This window comes from Zea mays, chromosome 5 (assembly GCF_902167145.1).
Source record: "Zea mays cultivar B73 chromosome 5, Zm-B73-REFERENCE-NAM-5.0, whole genome shotgun sequence".
NCBI classification, from domain to species: domain Eukaryota; kingdom Viridiplantae; phylum Streptophyta; class Magnoliopsida; order Poales; family Poaceae; genus Zea; species Zea mays.
In genome coordinates this window covers 3549786-3577583 of record NC_050100.1, presented here as the reverse complement: position 1 = coordinate 3577583, position 27798 = coordinate 3549786, and the positions used below count along the sequence as shown (strand labels likewise).

General features: G+C 50.4%; 2 protein-coding genes across 4 annotated transcripts; both read right to left on the bottom strand.

Moving 5' to 3' along the window:
* Positions 1-4049: 4049 nt before the first annotated feature.
* LOC118471979 (phosphatidylinositol N-acetylglucosaminyltransferase subunit P) lies at positions 4050-5819 on the bottom strand. 3 transcript variants are annotated; one of them, XR_004849331.1, is made up of 4 exons: positions 5612-5819; positions 5138-5444; positions 4712-4830; positions 4050-4591 (listed from the first exon to the last, which is right to left on the bottom strand). XR_004849331.1 is itself a non-coding variant. In XM_035958920.1 (4 exons), exons 2-4 carry the CDS (start codon positions 5412-5414, stop codon positions 4473-4475), a joined length of 519 nt encoding a protein of 172 aa, XP_035814813.1. In that variant the 5' UTR covers positions 5415-5444; positions 5612-5769; the 3' UTR covers positions 4050-4472. The 3 variants fall into 3 exon arrangements, 2 of the variants coding, with proteins under 2 accessions (XP_035814813.1, XP_035814812.1); XM_035958920.1 differs by having other exon boundaries at positions 5134-5444; positions 5612-5769; XM_035958919.1 differs by having other exon boundaries at positions 5134-5770.
* A 969-nt stretch (positions 5820-6788) lies between these two features.
* LOC118471978 (nudix hydrolase 16, mitochondrial) lies at positions 6789-11081 on the bottom strand. Its single transcript, XM_035958918.1, has 4 exons — positions 10791-11081; positions 9207-9324; positions 8698-8781; positions 6789-7441 (listed from the first exon to the last, which is right to left on the bottom strand). The coding sequence occupies exons 1-4, from the start codon at positions 10859-10861 to the stop codon at positions 7148-7150; spliced, it is 567 nt and encodes a 188-aa protein (XP_035814811.1). The 5' UTR covers positions 10862-11081; the 3' UTR covers positions 6789-7147.
* Between the last annotated feature and the right edge of the window lie 16717 nt (positions 11082-27798).

Here is a 27798-nt window from a genome sequence, read left to right as displayed (position 1 = left end):
GCAGGGAGCCGTTGGCGCCGCAGGGAGCCGTTGGCGCCGCAGGGAGCCGTTGCTCCGCTGGCACACCGGACAGTCCGGTGAATTTTAGCGGAGCGGCTGTCGCGCGAACCCGAGGCTGGTGAGTTCAGGAGGCCGAGCTTCCTTGGAGCACCGGACAGTCCGGTGAATTATAGCGCGCCGTCTTCCGAGAAATCCCGAGGGTGAAGAGGTTGAGTCTGAGTTCCCTGGTGCACCGGACAGGTACTGTTCACTGTCCGGTGGCACACCGGACAGTCCGGTGCGCCAGACCAGGGGTGCCCTCGGTTGCCCCTTTGCTCCTTTATTGAATCCAACACTTGATCTTTTTATTGGCTAGATGTGAACCTTTTGCACCTGTACATCTTATACACTAGAGCAAACTAGTCAGTCCAATATTTGTGTTGGGCAATTCAACCACCAAAATTATTTAGGAACTAGGTGTAAGCCTAATTCCCTTTCAACCCCCCATTTCCGCCCAGACCAACGGGCAGAAGGGGCGAGCAGCCATGCAGGCGGCATGCAACCGCGCCAGATGGACGCGCTTCTCCAACTTCTGGCACGCCAGCCTGGGGCCCAGGCCCACGCGTCGAGCAACTGGCACGCCAGTTGCTGCATGCAAGCAACCGCACCGCCACTTGTGCCACCGTCGCGCTTCTTCGGTTGCGAAGCCTATGCCACGACTCGAGGCGACCCAACAGCGCCAGACTGGCGCGTCGGTCAAAGCGACCGAAAGTGGGCCGGCAGTAATAGCGGTGGTAGGCGGGCGGGCGCAGCGGTCACGTCGTCAGCCAGGCTCACGTCCCATCCTGAGACAGCAAGAGAGCCTCCTCTCACGGCGTGAAGACGGTGCACCCGTGACCCGTTCCTCGAACGGATCACCCGCGCGCAACGGCCGCCCCGCCAACCACTCGCCCCGTCGCATTAACTCCGCGGCGGGACACGCGGCGCTTCTGGCGGGAGGAGCGCGCGACGCTTCACCTTCGCCTTAATAACCGCGTCAGAAAAGGTACGCCACGTCGTCTGATTTCGTATCCTTTTCCGTTTTCCTCTTTCTCTATCTCTTGCAACAGGGACCGGGGAAGGGGGATACCCCGAGAGGGATCCTTCTCCGCGAAGGAACCGGGCTCCGCGCCCCCCATTACTGATCAGGGGTTCGAAGGCTGGCCCCCCGAGGGTTCAACAGCCGCCTCAGATCGCGTGGGCCCGACACCCACTACTGGTCAGGGGTTCGAAGGCCAGCCCCCCGAAGGGCTCCATGGCCGCCTCAGGCTACTCGGGCTCCGCGCCCATTACTGATCAGGGGTTCGAAGGCTGGCCCCCGAAGGGTTCACAGTCGCCTCAGACACCGAGCAAGGGATGACCAGGGGTACGTTCGATACATAACCGAGGCTCGGGCTGCGCTCCCGAGGTACCCTAGGACATATCCGAGACCAGCGGGAACGATCTTGTAACGGAATCCCATCGGAGGGAGGCATCGAGCCCTCGGACCCCGTCGCCAGAGGACCGGGTCCGGCAAGTCACCCGCAGGTACTTTTGGGCGTGCCTCTGGGCCCCTAGCCGACCCCCAACGAACGGGGCACGGACGTCCACTCGGATTACCCGCTTGCAGCTCACCGGAGACACCATGTTCGGTGCCCATCGAGGGTAACATGGCGCACTCCCCCCCTCCTCCTTGCGGAAAGGCGACGTAGGGGCGTATGTAAAAAGCCGAGTCTGTCCCTGATCGTCCTCTCGCCCTGTGCAGAGGCTCGGGGGCTGCTCTCGCAAAAACCGGCTCCGGCCAAATCGTTGACAGCGTCAACATACCAGCCCGAGAGCTTGGGCCCCGACCGTGCACCCGGGCTACGACCAGTTCGCATGAGGGAACGACCAGACCAGCCGAAGCGTTAAGCGAAGTATTAAGACCTCGAAGGAGTGTAACCACTCCTCCGAGGCCTCGGGGGCTACACCCGGCGGGTGCGCTCGCGCGCACCCACCGGAACAAAATGCAACCGAGAAAGGCTGGTCCCCTTGCAAAAAAGTGCGACAAAAGCCTCCAAGCGAGTGTTAACACTCCCTTCGAGGCTCGGGGGCTACTGTCGGGGACCATAATTAGGGGTACCCTCAAGACGCCTAATTCTCAGCTGGTAACCCCCATCAGCATAAAGCTGCAAAGGCCTGATGGGCACGATTAAGTCAGGGATCAGTCCACACGAGTGACTCGATCACGCTTCACCCAAGCCTAGCCTCGGCCGAAGGCAGCCGACCTCGAGAGACTTCCGTCTCGCCCGAGGCCCCCTTTTTATGGCGGACACATCACCGGCTTGCCCAAGGCCTTGGCTTCGCTCAGAAGCAACCTTGACTGAATCACCACACCGACTGACCAAATTGCAGGGGCATTTAACGCAAAGGTGGCCTGACACCTCTATCCTGACACGCGCCCCCGGCAGAGCCGAGGTGACCGCCGTCACTCCACCGCTCCACTGGCCAGTCTGACAGAAGGACAGCGCCGCCTGCGCCACTCCGACTGCAGTGCCACTCGACAGAGTGAGTCTGACAGGCAATTAGGCCCTGCCAAAGGCGCCACGACGAACTCCGCTCCGCCCGACCCCAGGGCTCGGACTCGGGCTAAGACCCGGAAGACGGCGAACTCCGCTCCGCCCGACCCCAGGGCTCGGGCTAAGACCCGGAAGACGGCGAACTCCGCTCCGCCCGACCCCAGGGCTCGGACTCGGGCTAAGACCCGGAAGACGGCGAACTCCGCTCCGCCCGACCCCAGGGCTCGGACTCGGGCTAAGACCCGGAAGACGGCGAACTCCGCTCCGCCCGACCCCAGGGCTCGGACTCGGGCTAAGACCCGGAAGACGGCGAACTCCGCTCCGCCCGACCCCAGGGCTCGGACTCGGGCTAAGACCCGGAAGACGGCGAACTCCGCTCCGCCCGACCCCAGGGCTCGGACTCAGGCTAAGACCCGGAAGACGACGAAACTCCGCCTCGCCCGACCCCAGGGCTCGGACTCCGCCCTGGCCTCGGCCGGACGACTTCCGCCTCGCCCGACCCCCTGGCTCGGGCTCGGCCACGGCAACTGAAGGCAAGACTCAACCTCGGCTTCGGAGGAAACCCCACGTCGCCCTGCCTAGAGCACAGACCGCCACGTCAACAGGAAACGTCATCATCACCCTACCCCGAATCGACTCGGGTCACGGAGAACAAGACCGGCGTCTCGTCCGGCCAGCTCCGCCAGAGGGGCAATGATGGCGCTCCACGAGCTCTATGACGACGGCGGCCCCCAGCTCTCTTACGGCAGCAGGACAACGTCAGCAGGGACTCGACCGCTCCAACAGCTGTCCCTCCATCAGGCTCCGCCGCACCACCGATAGCCACGACATCACGCCAGCAGGATGCCCAGATCTCTCCGGCTGCCACATCGGCATGTACCTAGGGCACTAGCTCTCCCTCCGCTAGACACGTAGCACTCTGCTACATCCCCATTGTACACCTGGGTCCTCTCCTTACGACTATAAAAGGAAGGACCAGGGCCTTCTCAGAGAAGGTTGGCCGCGCGGGACCGAGGACGGGACAGGCGCTCTCTTGGGGCCGCTCGCTTCCCTCACCCGCGTGGACGCTTGTAACCCCCCTACTGCAAGCGCACCTGACCTGGGCGCGGGACGAACACGAAGGCCGCGGGACTTCCACCTCTCTCACGCTCGGCTCCGGCCGCCTCGCCTCTCCCCCCTCCGCGCTCGCCCACGCGCTCGACCCATCTGGGCTGGGGCACGCAGCACACTCACTCGTCGGCTTAGGGACCCCCCTGTCTCGAAACGCCGACAGTTATATACATAGATTTTTCCACTTTTCTTCTGGTAGCTTATTAAACTACTAGGTGAGTGACCGTGTGTTGCAACGAGAACATATAATACCATGATAACTTATATATAAAATTCATCTTATATTGTTATAAGAAAATGTTTCATAATCCATTTGTGATCCTGGTCATACATAAATTTTGTTATTTTAATTTAGCTGTTTCACTACTACAATACAACCATCTGTATCATGTAGACTTTGATATATACCACAATTTGTATGGTCTCATCATTGGAGAGCACGTGTGACACCTGCCGGTAGAAGTTCGCTCGTACATCGTCAGTCATCAGACACGCACCACCATACATGTTTGCTTAAACAAAAAGACAAGTGTGTGTTTGCGAAGAGAATTAAAGACAGACCGACATAAAAGCTACCCGACGATGACAAGTGGTCATTGATGTCGATCCTCCTCTACGTCACATCCGGCGCGAGATGACAGCATAATCCTTAATATAGTAGTCGTCGAACGCGCGCGACATAGCGAGTACCGATAACTCTTAGCTGGACTGCCAAACAAAGTTCAACTGACATGGAAATCTTCCTTCGCGTTTGCATCTGTTTCCAATCCGACGATCCATGGTAAACTCATATTCCACCGGGGGAAATCATCTATCACCATACATAAGACTGTTGATCCGATCAATACCGATGTCTGAGATGGGTTCGATGGGCCTCTCATCCTCAGTTGCAGGAGAAAAGGCTGTGTGCTCCCTACTCTTTTCATCTGCGAAACAATCATCAGCCATCACAACAAGAAAATGGCAACATGTAAAAAATAAAAATAAAAACTAGAATATGCAAAACAGTACGATCATTTCGAGGAACGAGATTCAGTCTCACTCACCGAAGATAGTGCTGAAGGAAGTCGGAGGAGGAGTGGCAGCGAAGTTGAGGCCCATGTAGATGCCCATGGACGGCACCACGGTCACAACCACGAACGATGGCACCGCCAGTGCCCAGTACCTGAACGAAGGAAAAGCCTGCAATCAGCTACAGCAAGTGGCAACCATCCGAATCGAGCTGTTTTTTAAGCTATAATAATATAATAATACAAGCAGCAGGGCTGTCCATGCCACACATTGATGAATTTCAGGTTTCATTTGATTTCATCGGAATTGCAACCATTCAGTGTCTAACTGTCTATCCCAGTGTTGCTGATGATATAGATTTTTTTCAGAGTGAGCAAGAGCAAGGAACAAAAACGAAAGGAGAAAAAAGGCATAGACAGTAAGGGGGGGTGAAGGGGAGAAGAGAAGCGTGTCATACTTACTAGGGTAGTAGGTGATGCCGAGTGACCGGAGGACGGGCTCGGGCGTGTATGCCCAGGCGAGGTACACGGCGGTGGCAATGACGGTGGTGATGGATCCAACGAATCCGTACACCTCCGACGGCTTGGGGCCATGGTCACGGGCGGCGAAAGAGGGAGACCTCGATGAGGGGGCCCAGTCACGATGGGGTCGCCGGTTGCGGATCAGGCTGACTGTCTGCCTGGGGCTGCGCACCACCAGCGACGGCGATGGTGACGTCGACGGCGGTGGCCACTCCATCGTCTTCACGAAGCAGTAGGGTAGTTCTGTCTTCATGTGCCAAAGAAACAAATGGTTTATACATGAACGCCAGAACAAAGCGCGCATGGGCCAAATCGTGTATGGGCCCTGGGCTCGAGAAGGCGACCAATCCCACAAGTAAAATGTCAGTTAGGGATGGCCTACATGAACAGCTTCATTCGATATTATCATTCTACCTTGGTGATTGCCCATGCGTTGAAGCAATGAAGCGAGAGCTGGAGGCTTGGAGCAGTTGAGCTGAGCGCACGCCGGAGCCGGAAGCTGCAGTCGGCGGCGGGTGGCGGCGTTCCTGCGGCTTGGGGGCGGCGTTGGAAGACTTGTTCTGAGGACAGGGACACTGGGCCGTGGGCCGCGGCTATCGGCCATTTGGCTTGGGCGCCTGGCGTGGTCTCGCTGTAAACCCCTCCGATGGATCTAGTAGTTGTTGTGACCGTGCATTTTGCATCTGGATGAACTTTGTCAAAGAATAGATATATACTGCACGGTTGATTATAATTTGTGAACTTGTTTATAACTAGAAGTACGACATTGATGAATATAATGTTTTAGAAGCTAGTGAAAATAAATAAAATTAAAACCATAGTCCCACTAATAAAATCCATGGCTATTTCCATCCCTGGCTAGTACGTACAATGGTCTCGATCGATCTTTATTGCGTGTGGAAGCAAATTAAATAGGAGCGGAGCGGAACATATTCTTCCACTGAATGCAAAAAAGGATCGGAGCAGCATTAGTAGTAGTTATAAAATGCGTCTAGATCTGCACTGGTGTCCCGTACACGTCCATGCGTTCACAGTTCCACACGCCATTGTAGACGACGTACGTGATCGAGCTGCATCTCAATTAAAACTGCTTGGACTCGTTGGAGTAATAAGCACCATCGTTCTATATATTTGTCATCTACGTTCTCTTTTCAGAAAGCGCAGCCACCCTTCTCATTGTTCGGGGTTCTGATGCATCCGATTCTAGCTAGCTTTGACTAGCTAGCTCTTGGTTGGAAGTTGGAACCATGCATTTTCTCTCTTTTTGCCTTATCGTTTCTTTCGGTGCATGGGGATCATATGCGTGCGTGCACTACTAATGTCAAAACACACTGCACGTATCTTCTCAGTTCTCACTACAATATATGTGTATATTTTATAACAATCTTGCACGGTTGGTCCTTTCTTTTGCCGCAAAAGCATATTGTTGTTAGTTTTATTTATTACTAGGGTTTAGGACTTCATACACACAAATTAGGCAGCATGTTTTCTTTTTCCCCTTTTGAACTGATGTTCTTGCCATAGCCAAGCAAGTAGATTTATAGATGTTTAAGATCATGCGCCACTTCCGCCTTAGAGTACATATGCATGGTTGACTTAACAGTTATTTTCAAGTTATACCAGTTCAGTTCATACACAGGATGTGCATCTCCAGAATCAGGAGCAGAGTTACAAAGTGCGCAGGGTGCGTGCCTGCCTGCAGGCTGCAGCTGACCTGAAACCGAGAAATAAACAGGCACGAGAATCGACACTTAAAAGTTGTGAGAATTCTCGTCTTCATCAGATATAAATACTATATACCTCGTCCCACTAATAACTAAGATAACCATCCAAGGGTCAATGACCAACCCAGCATCGAGAGAAGTACACTGTATTTATTGCGTTACGCAATGTCGGAGCCTAGGGGAAATGGGGGAGGATGGACAAATTGGACGACTGCAGATGGGTTCATCAGCAGTTAGGCCGGGTCACACAGTTGGCACCGCCGCCACCGCCGTCACCTATGCTCCACTTGTCGTGCCAGTCAGAGAAGCCTGTGAGCAAGGCCTCTTCCATCCACTGGTACCGGCACCTGGATGCAGCTTCAGGAACCGTGAGCCAGGTCCTCTGCCGGGTGCTCTGCTCAGGCCATGAGTTCAGCTCTTCCTTTACATGCAGCGCAAACACTGCAGCCCTGCACATACCCTCAGGGCAGCACGCATCTTGATGTGTCTTGCTTTTGAAGTCATACGACCCCAGAAAATGCTGAAATCCGAAAGCAAACAGCATTATACAAGCAAGAACAATGTGTTGCAACAGGCACTTTCGCGAAATTGAATGACAGATAAAAGCTAGCAGCATATAAGCATCTATTGTCATCAAGGTCAAGCACTGGACACTGTTTCATCATGATGCAGCACTAAGTACAAGAGGAGGGGAAAAAAGAGTAAATGCTGCCTTCATTGGCACCACATGTGTTCATCGAGATACCAGACCCTTCTAGAAAAAGATAATCATTGACCTCATGGGTCTTACACTATGTAAACATCCTGCATGCTACAGCCACAAAAGTGTTATAGGAGCAACAAGCAGGAACAAATGGCAATCTCGATTGTGCTATCCAACATTCAGACTAGAATGTCAGTTACAACCTTAAGATTGGCCAAAAGAGTTCCCACTTGTGGCAGATGAAGGACATGCCTGACCAAGCAACAAACAATAAATCCAGTCGAAGTAACTAGTTCAACATCAGCGTCATGAACCACCGAGAACACTACACAATGTGCATCTCATGTTTCTTCCACTAAGAATGTATGCCTGGCTCTAGATAAGCTTTAATTGATAGTTCTTACAAAAGTGCGCGCCAGCAAAATATAATTTCTTTACCACCAGCAAATGTTGTTAGTTGTACAGGTTGCGCATCATTAAACATTTCGACTACAGGATATTAATCAGTATGTCTCATAGAACTTTTGAGTATAAGACTATGAGGAAGACAGCAGGACAAAGGCAAGTGCTAAGATTATAAACGTAAAGCTTCTGACCTGACTCAATAACAGCAAGAAATATGATGGATTGCAAGGATAATGGTTATCAAACTATAAACTATTACACCTTTTTTCAACATAGTTTCAGGTTTTCAAGGGAGTTGCACACTGCAAAGATTATAACTGTATGCCAGTAACTCCAATTTGGGGCATACAGCAATAATAACAGCAACATATGATCAAGTGGGAGAACAAAAGGCATAATTCTGAATAGCGATAAAATTGCATTAGTAGCTTACTACAGCCAAGTCTAAAAAGATGTGGCATGTCAACCAAGCATAAAAGAATAATTCTAATACAGTGAACAACGAGTTTCTGTATCATCCAAGAATATCAGTTTCATGAATAAGTCGAGATAGAAGCACAGGAAAACATGTCAGCACATGGCATACATTAACTACTGAAAAAAATTAAACAAAAAAAGGGCAAGATGAAAAGTAGTTTAGAAAAGCACTATCTTTATAGGCATCTTACCACTATATCACCTCGAACTCCGGCTTCTTCTATAGCTTCTCGAGCTGCTGCCTCTTCAACAGTTTCATCATTTTCCCATCCTCCCTGCAACAAGAAAACAAACATAAAAAAATCTCTACATGGCATCCCAGTGACATTTACAACAGGTTTATGAAAATAACTAAGCTTGCAAACAAGCCCATAAACAGCCCAAGGAATCCAGATCGGCAACTCAGACATTCCAGTTACTTCATCTGGATTTCCTGGATTGCTGACTTAAGACACACTGGCACTTGGGAACTAATTGAAATAATAATATGCACTGCTATAGGGTATATAATGGTTCCGATGTAGTTATGTGAAAACACAGAAACAGAATAAGTATGCAATAAAAGTTGTCATCCATGTAAACAACTAGCAATGGATTTCAGAGGAAGATGTTAACAGTAATACCTTTGGAAACAAAAGGCTATGTCCACTTTCTAATTGTTGCATGTGTATTTCAGATGGAGATGTTTACAGTACAGTACCTTTGGAAACAAAAGACCAGGTCCGCTCTGGGAATTTATCATGAGAACTTCCACGACTTTCTTAGTTTTGTCACCAGAGGTTTCATCATTGTTAGCTCTATACCTAAATGGTATGCATCTGCAGAGAAAATGAAATTATTCAGAAATACATAGATATGCCACTATGAATAAGTGCCAATGTTTCTTATATCCATAAACGCAAAGGCTGCAGTACAGTAGAACAGATTTCTGTGGTGTCAAAATCACGTTAGGAATCCAAATCAGGTAGGAACTAAAGTAGTAATATATCAGTGGCAGGCTTGGTAAAGACAAGCATCTAGAATCGTAAATATCAGGAGTGGACAAATAGAACACAGGAGGACAAGGAAACACGAAGAAGATCAATTTCTGAAACACTTTAAACACATTAAACACCGGTGACTATGGAGAAATAACGATAACACACACAGATAGATAGTTTACCCCCCCCCCCCCCCCTTTTTTTTTGCTACTCTCAATCAACCCTAACAGATAGTAATTGGCTAATTGCCTAATCAAACATGGGTCATTTTGATCCCCACTTTAGGCTAGGGTCCCTTTTATAGTGTAGCTACATGCTGATATGTAAATATCCTGAGAAGCCTTACATATATTCTGGTGTTGGCGTATTGCTATTATTCCTACATGTCTCATGATAGGCACTATATTACTACAAGCTGAAGAGAAGCCACAAACTGGACAGAAGGTATAGCATAATCTGTTCTAGCTAAAGAAAAAACAGAAGCTATATAAGCCCCTAGAAGAGAACGTGTGGACCAAAACGGCAGCAATCATGAACAAGCACCTGGATTATGAGCACTGATTCAGTGCCTTTTGCTATCAACAACGCTGACAGGAATACACAAATAGTACCAATTAATCCGAACTGTATCTATCGTCCATCTATCAATACTTATTTGAAGTGAACTAAAGAACCACTTCTTGTGTTGGGAGACAAACTATTCATCATATACCAGTATTCATTTCCATTAGGCCCTAATATCAATGTAAACAAGCAAACAGAACTGCTTTTACATCTCGCTTCGGGGTAGACACATCCCACCACAATTCCTAGCATATATTAACATGCCGCCATCTAAGCAAAACAAACAAACAGTGATCTCAGTACTGTCGCTATCACCAGACTTACAAGCTAGATACTGTGCATTGATCAAGACCTCCTGCCCACTGTACATATGCATCAATTCGCAGATACACCCCACTGTTGACAGCAAGTATTTTTATTTAACAAACACCAGAAAAAAAAAACATATCCATACGCCAGCAAATCCACCGGAATAAACAAAACAATCGACCCCCGGTGGCACACCGCCACACCCGCAACGATCCACTCGCCAAGACCAATACTAGCGCGCCGTACGCTGGCCAACGAATACGACGCGCACCGCCACGGCGCCGCATTTAGGTCAAGACGGCAATGAGCACGCACGTAGCCATCGGCCCCAACCCAATCGAATCTAGTGAGGAAGGAACCTTGAAGCACTAGGAGCAATGATTGGCAAGAGAATCGATCAATCGACCAGTCAGAGGTAGCCCAACGCGTACCCGGCCACTAGCCGACGGCCATCCTCGTACCGCTGCTGGTGCCGGCCCGTGCGGGCCACCAGGTCGCACATGCCGCCCGCTCCTCCCGCAGCCACGCCGCTTCTCGTCCTCTCTATCCGGCGGGGGCTTGGCGGCGCCCAATGCAGCGAGGGCGAGCGGGGGAGGAGAGATTTGTGCGGCGCTAGAGAGAGGGGGGCGATAGGAGGTGGGGAGTTCGCCGTGAGGGTGCCCTGTTTTTTTCCCCCTTTTCATTCTTCGTTCTTTTCCTTTTTATTCTCCTTTTTCTGTTCTGTTTGTTCCGTGAAGCTCTCCTTTCCTTTTCAGGTGGTTTGGGCCCATTCGTCATAGACCAGACCAAATCCATGGTGCGAGACGTGGCATAATATATATTTTTCTTTTTTGGAAGCTTTAGTTTTATTTCATTTTAGATTTAGATAGATTTGTCTTTTTTGCTGCGGATTTTTCTCTTGGTTGCTTTGCTTTTCCATCAGAAAATCGTTCGCCTTTGGTTAATGTTCCTTTTTTTGTGAAAGATGTGACTCTTTTTCTGGAAGCTTTTTCTTGTGATAGATGTGGGGGTTTGGCATGTGGTTTGTGTGACACGTCGGAGTGATGTGGCATGTTTGGTTCCAGAGTTAGTTAGGATGAAGCCACAAGCGACTCTGTTCGAAAGATTTTAGGAATTCAGATGATTCAACATTTAAATATAATTCTTAGAAACATTTTTTTTCCTACATGGAACGTTTTCAAACAACAAAAAATTAAGAGAAAAATGTCCCACTATACTCTGGAACGAAACAAATACCTTAAATACTCGTTTCAATTTTTATTTTGTTTGACTGGTTTATTTTATTAAAAATTTATAATAGTTATTATTTTTATTTGATATATTTTACTAATATACTTTAAGTATGTCTTTTGAATTTCCTATTTTACTATAAAATCTATATACTACCTATTAAGACTCTAAGGGGTAGGCTGCCTCATTCCTGGTTCTGCCATTCCCATTCCGAACTCTTGTGTGTTTTCATTCCCATTCCCAACTGTGTCCTGACCCGTTTCCCATTCCCAATTGTGTCCCTCCCCGCACTGTCTTTCTCATTTCCTCTCCCCGCAAAGCTCATTCCCATTCCCACGTGCATCCCACGCCTAGCTAAAATTAAATTAAAAAAACACAAATGTGGCCCTAATGGGATTCGAACCCGCGACCTCTCAAGTAAATGTGCTCGTAGCTACCACTACACCACATGTGTGTTTATGTTAATATTTGTTACAGTAAAAATATCTACTACATCTCTCCCAAAGCCCACCTGCTACCCTTACACAATGTGTATTAGTAGATAATTATCAACGAGATTCCCGAATTATATTTTTGGATGGAGAGAGTAGTATTTAAAGAAGAGCCTTGCATGCAACTTCTTTTGTTTGAATAAGTTTTCAACTTAAATTCCTTTTTTATATGTGTGACATTTATTCTCCGTAATATTTTGTCCATGGATCCGACTTGTGAGTCATTTTTATAAACTAACGCCAAAGATGAATCCATGTTTCTTACTTGGAAACCCCGAACAAACACCACTGGCAGGAGGCGCTCGCGTTGGCGTCGCTCATCGACGATGAGAAGAAGCTTGACAACTGCCAGTTCGACCTCTGGAAGCAGTCCTACTTGGCCGCATGCGTCGCTATGTTCGGCAAGCTCCGGCGCAGCCGTCGCTTGGACGCGGTCCAGAGCGGCTACACCGCTGTCCATATTCAAACGAGGGACCTCATAGTCGTTGCCAACGCCGGCGACTCTCGGGTTGTTCTGGGCACCGCATCCGACGACGGCGCCGTCACGCCATCTAGCTCATCATCCACCTGAAGCTCAACCGGCCACGTAAGTCGCTACTGACCGGCCATAAATTCTTGTGCGCTGGGACGACGGTTGTTGTTGATGTTGTGAGTGTCCTCGAACAAGATGTATGTAGAGGAGTAGCACATCTGGAGGTGCAACGGCTAGGTGTACTACCTCGCTGATGAGCCCGGGGTGCACTTCGTTTAGCAGCCCAGCCAAAAGTCATCGGTACTCGCCATGTCACGCGCGTTCGACGACTACTATATCAAAGACTGTGGCGTCATCTTAGCGACAGAGGTGACGCAGAGGAGGACCGACAACAATGACCACTTGCCATCGCCGAGGTAGCTTTTGTGCTGGCCTGCCTTTAATTCTCTTCGCAAACGCACACACTTGCCTTTTTATTTAAGCAAACATGTATGGTTGTGCGTGCCTGATGACTGACGATGTACGAGGGAACTTCTACCGATAGGTGTGGCACGTGCTCTCCAATGATGAGACCATGCAAATCATGGTATATATATATCGAAGTCTGTATGATACTGATTGTTGTAATGTAGTAGTGAAACAGTTAAATTAAAATAACAAAATTTATATATGGCTAGGATCACAAATGAATTATGAAACATTTTCTTATAACAATATAAGACACATTATATATATAAGTTATCATGGTATTGTGTGTTTCCGTTGCAACGCACGGGGCACTCATCTAGTTTAAATAAGACGAGCCGTTCAAATTTGATAAAAAATAAACGAATTATAAATTATGACGAAAGGCGAATATAAGTTCCACCAAGTTTGGTTCTGGGTGGTACGTCCGATAAAGGAAAAGCCTTGTTTTCTTCTAAATTTTTCCTCTTGTTGGTTGTTGTGGGCTTGTGGCGTGATAATTTAAAAAAAAACTTTTTGGTTCATTTAGATTTGTTTTTTTTTGGGCTTAATTCTTTGTATCACAGAATGTGGTACGTTGTTCGTCTTCGGATTTGGACAGTTTAATTAACGGGTGTTCTATATGACACGTAGAAGTGAGGTGGCATAAGTCGCTTTGGTTGTTGTTCAATGACTGACCTTTCTTTTACCACTGAACTGTCTCAAGTGACTTGGCTGGGTTAGGCATATTTCAAGGTCGTTGTAGGGGTTGGGTTGAGATATGGCGTGACTTGTTTGACTTTGTAGTTTATTTTTTTAACAAGGGAGAGAATAAAATGACTTTATAGTTTTTTTACTTGTGTTGTAGTTCATTTAGAGTTACCTTTTTGTCGGGGACCATAATTAGGGGTACCCTCAAGATGCCTAATTCTCAGCTGGTAACCCCCATCAGCATAAAGCTGCAAAGGCCTGATGAGTACGATTAAGTCAGGGATCAGTCCACACGAGTGACTCGATCACGCTTCACCCGAGCCTAGCCTCGGCCAAGGGCAGCCGACCTCGAGAGACTTCCGTCTCGCCCGAGGCCCCCCTTTTTACGGCGGACACATCACCGGCTCGCCCGAGGCCTTGGCTTCGCTCAGAAGCAACCCTGACTAAATCGCCACACCGACTGACCGAGTTGCAGGAGCATTTAACGCAAAGAGTGAGTCAGACAGACAATCAGGCCTTGCCTTAGGCGCCACGGCGAACTCCGCTCCGCCCGACCCCAGGGCTCGGACTCGGGCTAAGACCCGGAAGACGGCGAACTCCGCTCCGCCCGACCCCAGGGCTCGGACTCGGGCTAAGACCCGGAAGACGGCGAACTCCGCTCCGCCCGACCCCAGGGCTCGGACTCGGGCTAAGACCCGGAAGACGGCGAACTCCGCTCCGCCCGACCCCAGGGCTCGGACTCGGGCTAAGACCCGGAAGACGACGAAACTCCGCCTCGCCCGACCCCAGGGCTCGGACTCCGCCCTGGCCTCGGCCAAACGACCTCCGCCTCGGCCGACCCCAGGGCTCGGACTCGGCCTCGGCAACAGAAGACAGACTCAACCTCGGCTTCGGAGGAGCCCCCACGTCACCCCGCCTAGGGCACAGACCGACCACGTCAACAGGAAGCGTCATCATCGTACTACCCCGAATCGACTCGGGTCACGGAGAACAAGACCGGCGTCCCATCCGGCCAGCTCCGCCGGATGGGCAATGATGGCGCTCCACAAGCTCTGTGACGACAGCGGCCCCCAGCTCTCTTACGGAAGCAGGGCGACGTCAGCAAGGACTCGACCGCTCCAACAGCTGTCCCTTTGCCAGGCTCCGTCGCACCTCCGACAGCCACGACATCACGCCAGCAAGGTGCCAAGACCTCTCCGGCTGCCACATTGGCATGTACCTAGGGCGCTAGCTCTCTCTCCGCTAGACACGTAGCACTCTGCTACACCCCCCATTGTACACCTGGATCCTCTCCTTACGACTATAAAAGGGAGGACCAGGGCCTTCTTAGAGAAGGTTGGCCGCGCGGGACCGAGGACGGGACAGGCGCTCTCTTGGGGCCGCTCGCTTCCCTCACCCGCGTGGACGCTTGTAACCCCCCTACTGCAAGCGCACCCGACCTGGGCGCGGGACGAACACGAAGGCCGCGGGACTTCCACCTCTCTCACGCTCGACTCCGGCCACCTCGCCTCTCCCCCCTTCGCGCTCGCCCACGCGCTCGACCCATCTGGGCTGGGGCACGCAGCACACTCACTCGTCGGCTTTGGGACCCCCCTGTCTCGAAACGCCGACAGTTGGCGCGCCAGGTAGGGGTGATAGTCGCCTAGAGGGGGGGTGAATAGGGCGAAACTGAAATTTACAAATATAAACACAACTACAAGCCGGGTTAGCGTTAGAAATATAAACGAGTCCACGAGAGAGGGCGCAAAACAAATCCCAAGCGAATAAGCAAGTGAGACACGGAGATTTGTTTTCCCGAGGTTCGGTTCTTGCAAACCTACTCCCCGTTGAGGAGGCCACAAAGGCCGGGTCTCTTTCAACCCTTCCCTCTCTCAAACGGTCCCTCGGACCGAGTGAGCTTCTCTTCTCTAATCAAAGCCGGGAACAAAACTTCCCCGCAAGGGCCACCACACAATTGGTGCCTCTTGCCTTGATTACAATGGAGTTGTGATCTCAAGAACAAGTGAGAAAGAAAGGAAGCAATCCAAGCGCAAGAGCTCAAATGAACACGGCAAATCACTCTCTCTAGTCACTAGGGTTTTGTGTGGAATTGGAGAGGATTTGATCTCTTTGAATGTGTCTAGAATTGAATGCCTAGAGCTCTTGTAGTAGTTGAGAAGTGGAAAACTTGGATGCAATGAATGGTGGGGTGGTTGGGGTATTTATAGCCCCAACCACCAAAAGTGACCGTTGGCTGGAGGCGTCTGCTCGATGGCGCACCGGACAGTCCGGTGCACACCGGACAGTCCGGTGCCCCTGCCACGTCATCACTGCCGTTGGATTCTAGCCGTTGGAGCTTCTGACTTGTGGGCCCGCCTGGGTGTCCGGTGCACACCGGACATGTACTGTTTGATGTCCGGTGCACCGGTATGGGCAGCCCTGACGTCTGCGCGCGCTGCGCGCGCATTTAATGCTGCGCAGAGAGCCGTTGGCGCCGCAGAGAGCCGTTGCTCCGCTGTCACACCGGACAGTCCGGTGCACACCGGACAGTCCGGTGAATTATAGCGGAGCGGCTGTCGTGAAAACCCGAGGATGACGAGTTCCGGAGGCCGCGGTTCGTTGGCGCACCGGACATGTCCGGTGCACACCGGACAGTCCGGTGAATTATAGCGCGCCGGCCTCCGCGAATTCCCGAGGGCGAAGGGTTGAAGTCGAAGTCCTCTGGCGAAGGGTAGAAAACGAAGTCTACGGGCGCACCGGACACTGTCCGGTGCACACCGGACAGTCCGGTGCCTCCAGCCAGAGGTGCCCTCGGTTGCCTTATTGCTCCTTTGTTGAATCCAACACTTGGTCTTTTTATTGGCTAGATGTGAACCTTTTGCACCTGTATAACTTATACACTAGAGTAAACTAGTCAGTCCAATATTTGTGTTGGGCAATTCAACCACCAAAATAATTTAGGAACTAGGTGTAAGCCTAATTCCCTTTCAATCTCCCCCTTTTTGGTGATTGATGCCAACACAAACCAAAGCAAATATAGAAGTGCATAATTGAACTAGTTTACATAATGTAAGTGCAAAGGTTACTTGGAATTGAGCCAATATAACTACTTACAAGATATGCAAGGAATGTTTCTTTCTTATATAACATTTTGGACCACGTTTGCACCACATGTTTTGTTTTTGCAAATTCTTTTTGTAAATCCATTTCAAAAGATCTTTTGCAAATAGTCAAAGGTAAATGAATAAGAGTTTGCAAAGCATTTTCAAGATTTGAAATTGTCACCCCCTATTTCAAATGCTTTTCCTTTGACTAAACAAAACTCCCCCTAAAAGAGATCCACCTCTTAGTGTTCAAGAGGGTTTTGATATACCATTTTTGAAATACTACTTTCTCCCCCTGTTGAACACAATAGGATACCAAATGATAAAGACTTTTGGAAAGCACTAAGTTTTTGAATTTGGTGGTGGTGGTGCGGTCCTTTTGCTTTGGGCTCATTTCTCCCCCTTTTTGGCATGAATCGCCAAAAACGGAATCATTAGAGCCCTTTAAGTAAGTTTCTCCTCTTTGGTCATAAATGAATGAGTTAAGATTATACCAAAGACGAAATCCGGTTCTTTTGCGTTTGAGCTTTTACTCTCTCTCCCCCAAGGATGAAGTCCTTTTCCTTGATGCTCATTTCTCCCCCAAAGAAGAGAGAGTTGCTCGGAGTGGTGGCGAAGCATGAGTTACGGAGTGGAAGCCTTTGTCTTCGCCGAAGACTCCAATTCCCTTTCAATATACCTATGACTTGGTTTGAAATAGACTTGAAAACACATTAGTCATAGCATATAGAAGAGATATGATCAAAGGTATTTAAATGAGCTATGTGTGCAAGCTAGCAAAAGAAATTTCTAGAATCAAGAATATTGAGCTCATGCCTAAGTCTGGTAAAAGATTGTTCATCAAGTGGCTTGGTAAAGATATCGGCTAATTGATCTTTAGTATTAATGTAAGAAATCTCGATATCCCCCTTTTGTTGGTGATCCCTAAGAAAATGATACCGAATGGCTATGTGCTTAGTGCGGCTATGCTCGACGGGATTGTCGGCCATTTTAATTGCACTCTCATTATCACATAGCAAAGGGACTTTGGTTAATTTGTAACCGTAGTCCCGCAGGGTTTGCCTCATCCAAAGCAATTGCGCGCAACAATGTCCTGCGGCAATGTACTCGGCTTCGGCGGTGGAAAGAGCGACCGAATTTTGCTTCTTTGAAGCCCAAGACACCAAGGATCTTCCCAAGAACTGGCAAGTCCCCGATGTGCTCTTCCTATTGATTTTGCACCCCGCCCAATCGGCATCCGAATAACCAAGTAAATCAAATGTGGATCCCCGAGGGTACCAAAGCCCAAACTTAGGGGTATAAGCCAAATATCTCAAGATTCGTTTTACGGCCGTAAGGTGTGATTCCTTAGGGTCGGCTTGAAATCTTGCACACATGCAAACGGAAAGCATAATGTCCGGTCGAGATGCACATAAATAAAGCAATGAACCAATCATCGACCGGTATACCTTTTGATCCACGGACTTACCTCCCGTGTCGAGGTCGAGATGCCCATTAGTTCCCATGGGTGTCTTGATGGGTTTGGCATCCTTCATCCCAAACTTAGCAAGAATGTCTTGAGTGTACTTCGTTTGGCTAATGAAGGTGCCCTCTTGGAGTTGCTTGACTTGGAATCCTAGAAAATACTTCAACTCCCCCATCATCGACATCTCGAATTTCTGTGTCATGATCCTACTAAACTCTTCACATGTAGACTCGTTAGTAGACCCAAATATAATATCATCAACATAAATTTGGCATACAAACAAGTCATTTTCAAGAGTTTTAGTAAAGAGTGTAGGATCGGCCTTGCCAACTTTGAAGCCATTAGCAATAAGGAAATCTCTAAGGCATTCATACCATGCTCTTGGGGCTTGCTTGAGCCCATAAAGCGCCTTAGAGAGCCTATAGACATGATTAGGATACTCACTGTCTTCAAAGCCGGGAGGTTGCTCAACATAGACCTCTTCCTTGATTGGTCCATTGAGGAAGGCACTTTTCACGTCCATTTGATAGAGCTTAAAGCCATGGTAAGTAGCATAGGCCAATAATATGCGAATTGACTCAAGCCTAGCTACGGGTGCATAGGTTTCACCGAAATCCAAACCTTCGACTTGTGAATACCCTTTGGCTACGAGTCGAGCTTTGTTCCTTGTCACCATACCATGCTCATCTTGCTTGTTGCGGAAGACCCATTTGGTTCCTACAACATTTTGGTTAGGACGTGGAACTAAATGCCAGACCTCATTCCTCGTGAAATTGTTGAGCTCCTCTTGCATCGCCACCACCCAATCCGAATCTTGGAGAGCTTCCTCTACCCTGTGTGGCTCAATAGAGGAAACAAAAGAGTAATGTTCACAAAAATGAGCAACCCGAGATCGAGTAGTTACCCCCTTATGAATGTCGCCGAGGATGGTGTCGACGGGGTGATCTCGTTGGATTGCTTGGTGGACTCTTGGGTGTGGCGGTCTTGGTTCTTCCTCATCCTCCTTTTCTTGATCATTTGTATCTCCCCCTTGATCATTGCTATCATCTTGAGGTGGCTCGTCTTCTTGATTTTGCTCTTCATCATTTTGAGCCTCATCCTCATTTTGAGTTGGTGGAGATGCTTGCATGGAGGAGGATGGTTGATCTTGTGTACTTGGAGGCTCTTCGGATTCCTTAGGACACACATCCCCGAGGGACATGTTCCTTAGCGCGATGCATGGAGCCTGTTCTTCACCTATCTCATCAAGATCAACTTGCTCTACTTGAGAGCCGTTAGTTTCATCAAACACAACGTCACAAGAGACTTCAACTAGTCCAGTGGACTTGTTAAAGACCCTATATGCCCTTGTGTTTGAGTCATAACCAAGTAAAAAGCCTTCTACAGTTTTAGGAGCAAATTTAGATTTTCTACCTCTTTTAATAAGAATGAAGCATTTGCTACCAAAAACTCTAAAATATGAAATGTTGGGCTTTTTACCGGTTAGGAGTTCATATGATGTCTTCTTGAGGATTCGGTGAAGATATAACCGGTTGATGGCGTAGCAGGCGGTGTTGACCGCTTCGGCCCAAAACCGGTCCGGTGTCTTGTACTCATCAAGCATGGTTCTTGCCATGTCCAATAGAGTTCGATTCTTCCTCTCCACTACACCATTTTGTTGTGGCGTGTAGGGAGAGGAGAACTCATGCTTGATGCCCTCCTCCTCAAGGAAGCCTTCAATTTGAGAGTTCTTGAACTCCGTCCCGTTGTCGCTTCTTATTTTCTTGATCCTTAAGCCGAACTCATTTTGAGCTCGTCTCAAGAATCCCTTTAAGGTCTCTTGGGTTTGAGATTTTTCCTGTAAAAAGAATACCCAAGTGAAGCGAGAATAATCATCCACTATTACAAGACAATACTTACTCCCGCCGATGCTTATGTAAGCGATCGGGCCGAATAGATCCATGTGAAGTAGCTCAAGCGGCCTGTCGGTCGTCATGATGTTCTTGTGTGGATGATGGACTCCAACTTGCTTCCCCGCCTGGCATGCGCTACAAATCCTGTCTTTCTCAAAATGAACATTTGTTAATCCTAAAATGTGCTCTCCCTTTAGAAGCTTATGAAGATTCTTCATCCCAACATGGGCTAGTCGACGATGCCAGAGCCAACCCATGTTAGTCTTAGCAATTAAGCAAGTGTCGAGTTCAGCTCTATCAAAATCTACCAAGTATAGCTGACCCTCTAACACTCCCTTAAATGCTATTGAATCATCACTTCTTCTAAAGACAGTGACACCTACATCAGTAAAAAGACAGTTGTAGCCCATTTGACATAATTGGGAAACAGAAAGCAAGTTGTAATCTAATGAATCAACAAGAAAAACACTGGAAATGGAATGGTCAGGTGAAATAGCAATTTTACCCAAACCTTTGACCAACCCTTGATTTCCATCCCCGAATGTGATAGCTCGTTGGGGATCTTTGTTTTTCTCATATGAGGAGAACATCCTTTTCTCCCCGGTCATGTGGTTTGTGCACCCGCTGTCGAGTATCCAACTTGAGCCCCTGGATGCATAAACCTACAAAACAAATTTAGTTCTTGACTTTAGGTACCCAAACTGTTTTGGGTCCTTTGGCATTAGATACAAGAACTTTGGGTACCCAAACACAAGCCTTGGAGCCCTTGTGTTTGCCCCCAACAAACTTGGCAACGACCTTGCCGGATTTGTTAGTCAAAACATAAGAAGCATCAAAAGTCTTAAATGAAATGCTATGTTCATTTGATGCATTAGAAATTTTCTTTCTAGGCAACTTGGCACGGGTTGGTTGCCTAGAGCTAGATGTCTCACCCTTATACATAAAAGCATGATTAGGGCCAGAGTGAGACTTCCTAGAATGAATTTTCCTAATTTTGCTCTCGGGATAACCGGCAGGGTACAAAATGTAACCCTCGTTATCCTGAGGCATGGGAGCTTTGCCCTTAACAAAGTTAGACAAATTTTTAGGAGGGGCATTAAGTTTGACATTGTCTCCCCTTTGGAAGCCAATGCCATCCTTAATGCCAGGGCGTCTCCCATTATAAAGCATGCTACGAGCAAATTTAAATTTCTCATTCTCTAGGTTGTGCTCGGCAATTTTAGCATCTAATTTTGCTATATGATCATTTTGTTGTTTAATTAAAGCCATATGATCAAGAATAGCATTAACATCAATATCTCTACATCTAGTGCAAATAGAAACATGCTCAACATTAGATGTAGAGGGTTTGCAAGATTTAAGTTCTACAACCTTAGCATGCAACATTTCATTCTTAGTTCTAAGGTCGGAAATAGTAGCATTGCAAACATCAAAATTTTTAGCCTTAGCAATTAAATTTTCATTCTCTAATCTAAGGCTAGCAAGAGATGCATTCAATTCATCAATCTTAGCAAGCAAGTCAACGTTATCATCTCTAAGATTGGGAATTGAAACATTACAAACATGTGAATCAACCTTAGCATTTAAGATAGCATTTTCATTTCTAAGGTTGTCAATCGTCTCACGGCAAGTGCTTAGCTCACTAGACAATTTTTCACATTTTTCTACTTCTAGAGCATAAGCCTTTTTAACCTTAACATGTTTCTTGTTTTCTTTAATTAGACAATCCTCTTGGGAGTCCAAAAGGTCATCCTTTTCATGAATAGCACTAATCAATTCATTTAGTTTTTCTTTTTGCTCCATGTTAAGATTGGCAAAGAGAATACGCAAATTATCCTCCTCATCACTAGCATTTTCATCACTAGAAGATTCATATTTAGTGGAGGAGTTAGATTTAACCTTTTTTCGTTTGCCGTCCTTTGCCATGAGGCACTTGTGGCCGACGTTGGGGAAGAGGAGTCCCTTGGTGACGGCGATGTTGGCGGCGTCCTCGTCGTCGGAGGAGTCGCTTGAGCTTTCGTCGGAATCCCATTCCCGACAAACATGGGCATCGCCGCCCTTCCTCTTGTAGTACCTTTTCTTCTCCTTTCTTCTCCCCTTCTTGTCGTCGCCTCGGTCACTGTCACTAGACATAGGACATTTAGCAATAAAATGACCGGGCTTACCACATTTGTAGCAAACCTTCTTGGAGCGGGGCTTGTAGTCCTTCCCCCTCCTTTGCTTGAGGATTTGGCGGAAGCTCTTGATGACGAGCGCCATTTCCTCATTGTCGAGCTTGGAGGCGTCTATTGGTTGTCTACTTGGTGTAGACTCCTCCTTCTTCTCCTCCGTTGCCTTGAATGCAACGGGTTGGGCTTCGGATGGGTCGCCAAGCTCGTTGATTTTCCTCGAGCCTTCTATCATGCACTCAAAACTTACAAAATGCCCGATAACTTCCTCGGGGGTCATTTTAGTATATCTAGGATTACCACGAATCAATTGAACTTGAGTGGGATTAAGAAAAATGAGAGATCTTAAAATAACGTTTACCACTTCGTGGTCATCCCATTTCTTGCTCCCGAGGTTGCGCACTTGGTTCACCAAAGTCTTGAGCCGGTTGTACATGTGTTGTGGCTCCTCCCCTTTTTGAAGCCGGAACCGACCGAGCTCCCCCTCGATCGTTTCCCGCTTGGTGATCTTGGTGAGCTCATCTCCCTCGTGCGCAGTTTTGAGCACATCCCAAATCTCCTTTGCATTTTTCAATCCTTGCACTTTGTTGTATTCTTCCTTGCTTAGAGAGGCAAGGAGTATGGTTGTGGCTTGAGAGTTGAAGTGCTCGATTTGGGCCACCTCATCCTCATCATAGTTTTCATCCCCTACGGATGGTACCTGTGCACCAAACTCAACAACATCCCATATACTTTTGTGGAGCGAGATTAGATGAAATCGCATTAAATCGCTCCACCTAGCGTAATCTTCACCATCAAAAGTTGGTGGTTTGCCTAATGGGACGGAAAGTAAAGGTGTATGTTTGGAAATGCGAGGGTAGCGTAGGGGGATCTTACTATACTTCTTGCGCTCTTGGCGCTTAGAAGTGACGGAGGGCGCATCGGAGTCGGAGGTCGATGTTGATGAAGTGTCGGTCTCGTAGTAGAGCACCTTCCTCATCCTCTTGTGCTTGTCGCCTTTCCGATGCGGCTTGTGGGAAGAAGATTTTTCCTTCTTCTCTTTGTGGTGAGAAGAAGATTTCTTCTCCTTCCCTTTGTTGGAGGAGCTCTTCTTCTTCTCCCTCCTTTTGGTGCGGGACTCTTCCGATGAAGTGCTCCCGTAGCTTGTAGTGGGCTTTTCGCCGGTCTCCATCTCCTTCTTGGCGTGATCTCCCGACATCACTTCGAGCGGTTAGGCTCTAATGAAGCACCGGGCTCTGATACCAATTGATAGTCGCCTAGAGGGGGGGTGAATAGGGCGAAACTGAAATTTACAAATATAAACACAACTACAAGCCGGGTTAGCGTTAGAAATATAAACGAGTCCACGAGAGAGGGCGCAAAACAAATCCCAAGCGAATAAGCAAGTGAGACACGGAGATTTGTTTTCCCGAGGTTCGGTTCTTGCAAACCTACTCCCCGTTGAGGAGGCCACAAAGGCCGGGTCTCTTTCAACCCTTCCCTCTCTCAAACGGTCCCTCGGACCGAGTGAGCTTCTCTTCTCTAATCAAAGCCGGGAACAAAACTTCCCCGCAAGGGCCACCACACAATTGGTGCCTCTTGCCTTGATTACAATGGAGTTGTGATCTCAAGAACAAGTGAGAAAGAAAGGAAGCAATCCAAGCGCAAGAGCTCAAATGAACACGGCAAATCACTCTCTCTAGTCACTAGGGTTTTGTGTGGAATTGGAGAGGATTTGATCTCTTTGAATGTGTCTAGAATTGAATGCCTAGAGCTCTTGTAGTAGTTGAGAAGTGGAAAACTTGGATGCAATGAATGGTGGGGTGGTTGGGGTATTTATAGCCCCAACCACCAAAAGTGACCGTTGGCTGGAGGCGTCTGCTCGATGGCGCACCGGACAGTCCGGTGCACACCGGACAGTCCGGTGCCCCTGCCACGTCATCACTGCCGTTGGATTCTAGCCGTTGGAGCTTCTGACTTGTGGGCCCGCCTGGGTGTCCGGTGCACACCGGACATGTACTGTTTGATGTCCGGTGCACCGGTATGGGCAGCCCTGACGTCTGCGCGCGCTGCGCGCGCATTTAATGCTGCGCAGAGAGCCGTTGGCGCCGCAGAGAGCCGTTGCTCCGCTGTCACACCGGACAGTCCGGTGCACACCGGACAGTCCGGTGAATTATAGCGGAGCGGCTGTCGTGAAAACCCGAGGATGACGAGTTCCGGAGGCCGCGGTTCGTTGGCGCACCGGACATGTCCGGTGCACACCGGACAGTCCGGTGAATTATAGCGCGCCGGCCTCCGCGAATTCCCGAGGGCGAAGGGTTGAAGTCGAAGTCCTCTGGCGAAGGGTAGAAAACGAAGTCTACGGGCGCACCGGACACTGTCCGGTGCACACCGGACAGTCCGGTGCCTCCAGCCAGAGGTGCCCTCGGTTGCCTTATTGCTCCTTTGTTGAATCCAACACTTGGTCTTTTTATTGGCTAGATGTGAACCTTTTGCACCTGTATAACTTATACACTAGAGTAAACTAGTTAGTCCAATATTTGTGTTGGGCAATTCAACCACCAAAATAATTTAGGAACTAGGTGTAAGCCTAATTCCCTTTCAAGGGGCCTGCTGCGTGCTGACGAACAGCTCCCCGTCAAGCTCCAGATGGGCAATCTCCAGCAACCTCTCCGGCCCGGGGCGGTGCTTCGTTTCGGGACTCTTGAGTTCATGTCCTTCGACGGCAGCTACGACATGATACTTCTTCCACCGCCGCGCGACAACGACAATGGCGGCCGACAACCCGCTCGCCGGCGGCGGAATCGACGACACCTTCCCCGCGTGGTGGAAGAACAACATTCGAGCTCGCTCCGTTCTCTCCCCCGCCAACGGAGGAGGATGCGGGGCCGTCAAGGCCAAGCGGGAGGCCGCGCTTCGTTGGCCGTCGAGCGAATCGACGCCCCCGACGCCCCGACAGAAGGCACGCCGGACGTCGACCTCGCGTTCAAGACGAAGGCAAGCGCCGTCCCCCCGCGACACGCTGACCCCGAGCAAGAAGACGACGCCGGCGCGCTCGCGGAAAGCCTGTAGGACGTCGCCCTCGTACCTGGGATGACGGTGCAACCAGTCCCCGATGCGACTACGTCGCTCCTCGTCGACCAAAAGGTACCGACTAACTCCCATCTTACGTCATTTCGACTCGGCCTCAACCCGCCAAACGACCTCACTTTGGCGGGCGCTCTCATTGAGGCGAGTGCAACCCCACTGGGGTTTCGTATACGGTCACCTTGGGACCGGCTGACGGACGTCTCGACCTATGGGCCCTCTGGGTCCGAGGAAGATGACGACCCCAGCGTCTGTTGGGATTTCTCCGGACTTGGCAACCCCAGTGCCATGCGGGACTTCATGACCGCATGTGACTACTGCCTATCCGACTGTTCCGACGGAAGCCGCAGCCTTGGCGACGAGAGCTGCGACCCAAGCCGCGAATGTTTCCACATCGAGCTAGGGGATCCCTCCGAAGGCAACCGTCTCGGCATGCCGGAGGACGGTGATCTTCCTAGGCCGGTGCCTCGCGCCGACATCCCACGGGAGCTAGCTGTGGTCCCCGCTCCGGCGGGGGGTTACGACCCACAACTCGAGCAAGTCCGCGAGGCGCAGGCCAGGCTCAACGAGGGAACAGGAGCGTTTGAGCCGATCCGTCGGGACGTCGGGCAGGTATGGGCGGACCAACCCCTGGCCGGAGAAATACGTCACCTGCCCCAAGGTCTCCAGCACCGCGTCGCCAACGATGTCAGGGTCAGGCCGCCGCCCGCATCCAGCGGGGTTGGTCAGAACCTGGCAGCCGCAGCGATGCTCCTCCGCGCGATGCCGGAGCCATCAACCACCGAGGGTCGGCGAATCCAGGGAGAGCTCAAGAATCTCCTGGAAGGCGCTGCGGCCCGACGGGCCGAGAGCACTGCCTCCCGAAGGCAAGGATATCCCTCGGAACCTCATGCCGCGACTTCCCGATTCATGCGGGAAGCCTCGGTCTACACCGGGCGCACGCGCAACACCGCGCCTGCGGCCCCGGGCCACCTCGGCAACGAGCACCATCGACGCGACCGTCGGGCCCACCTCGACGAAAGGGTGCGCCGAGGCTACCATCCCAGGCGTGGGGGCGCTACGACAGCGGGGAGGATCGGAGTCCCTCGCCCGAACCACCCGGTCCGCAGGCCTTCAGTCGGGCCATCCGACGGGCGCCATTCCCGACCCGGTTCCGACCCCCGACTACTATCACGAAGTACTCGGGGGAAACGAGACCGGAACTGTGGCTCGCGGACTACCGCCTTGCCTGCCAACTGGGTGGGACGGACGACGACAACCTCATCATCCGTAACCTCCCCCTGTTCCTCTCCGACACTGCTCGCGCCTGGTTGGAGCACCTGCCTCCGAGGCAGATCTCCAACTGGGACGACTTGGTCCAAGCCTTCGCTGGGAATTTCCAGGGCACGTACGTGCGCCCCGGGAATTCCTGGGACCTTCGAAGCTGCCGGCAACAGCCGGGGGAGTCGCTCCGGGACTACATCCGGCGATTCTCGAAGCAGCGCACCGAGCTGCCCAACATCACCGACTCGGATGTCATCGGCGCGTTCCTCGCCGGCACCACTTGCCGCGACCTGGTGAGCAAGCTGGGTCGCAAGACCCCCACCAGGGCGAGCGAGCTGATGGACATCGCCACCAAGTTCGCCTCTGGCCAGGAGGCGGTCGAGGCTATCTTCCGAAAGGACAAGCAGCCCCAGGGCCGCCCATCGGAAGAGGCTCCCGAGGCGTCTACTCCGCGCGGCGCCAAGAAGAAAGGCAAGAAGAAGTCGCAATCGAAACGCGACGCCGCTGACGCGGATCTTGTCGCCGCCGCCGAGTACAAGAACCCTCGGAAGCCCCCTGGAGGTGCAAACCTCTTCGACAAGATGCTCAAGGAGCCGTGCCCCTACCATCAGGGGCCCGTCAAGCACACCCTCGAGGAGTGCATTATGCTTCGGCGTCACTTCCACAGGGCCGGGCCACCCGCCGAGGGCGGCAGGGCCCGCGACGACGACAAGAACGAAGATCACCAAGCAGGAGAGTTCCCCGAGGTCCGCGACTGCTTCATGATCTATGGAGGGCATGCGGCGAACGCCTCGGCTCGGCATCGCAAGCAAGAGCGCCGGGAGGTCTGCTCGGTGAAGGTGGCGGCGCCAGTCTACCTAGACTGGTCCAACAAGCCCATCACCTTCGACCAGGCCGACCACCCCGACCATGTGCCGAGCCCGGGGAAATACCCGCTCGTCGTCGACCCCGTTGTCGGCAATGTCAGGCTCACCAAGGTCCTGATGGATGGGGGCAGCTGCCTCAACATCATCTACGCCGAGACCCTCAAGCTCCTGCGCATCGATCTGTCCTCCGTCCGAGTAGGCGCTGCGCCCTTCCACGGGATCATCCCTGGGAAGCGCGTCCAGCCCCTCGGGCGACTCGACCTCCCCGTCTGTTTCGGGACGCCCTCC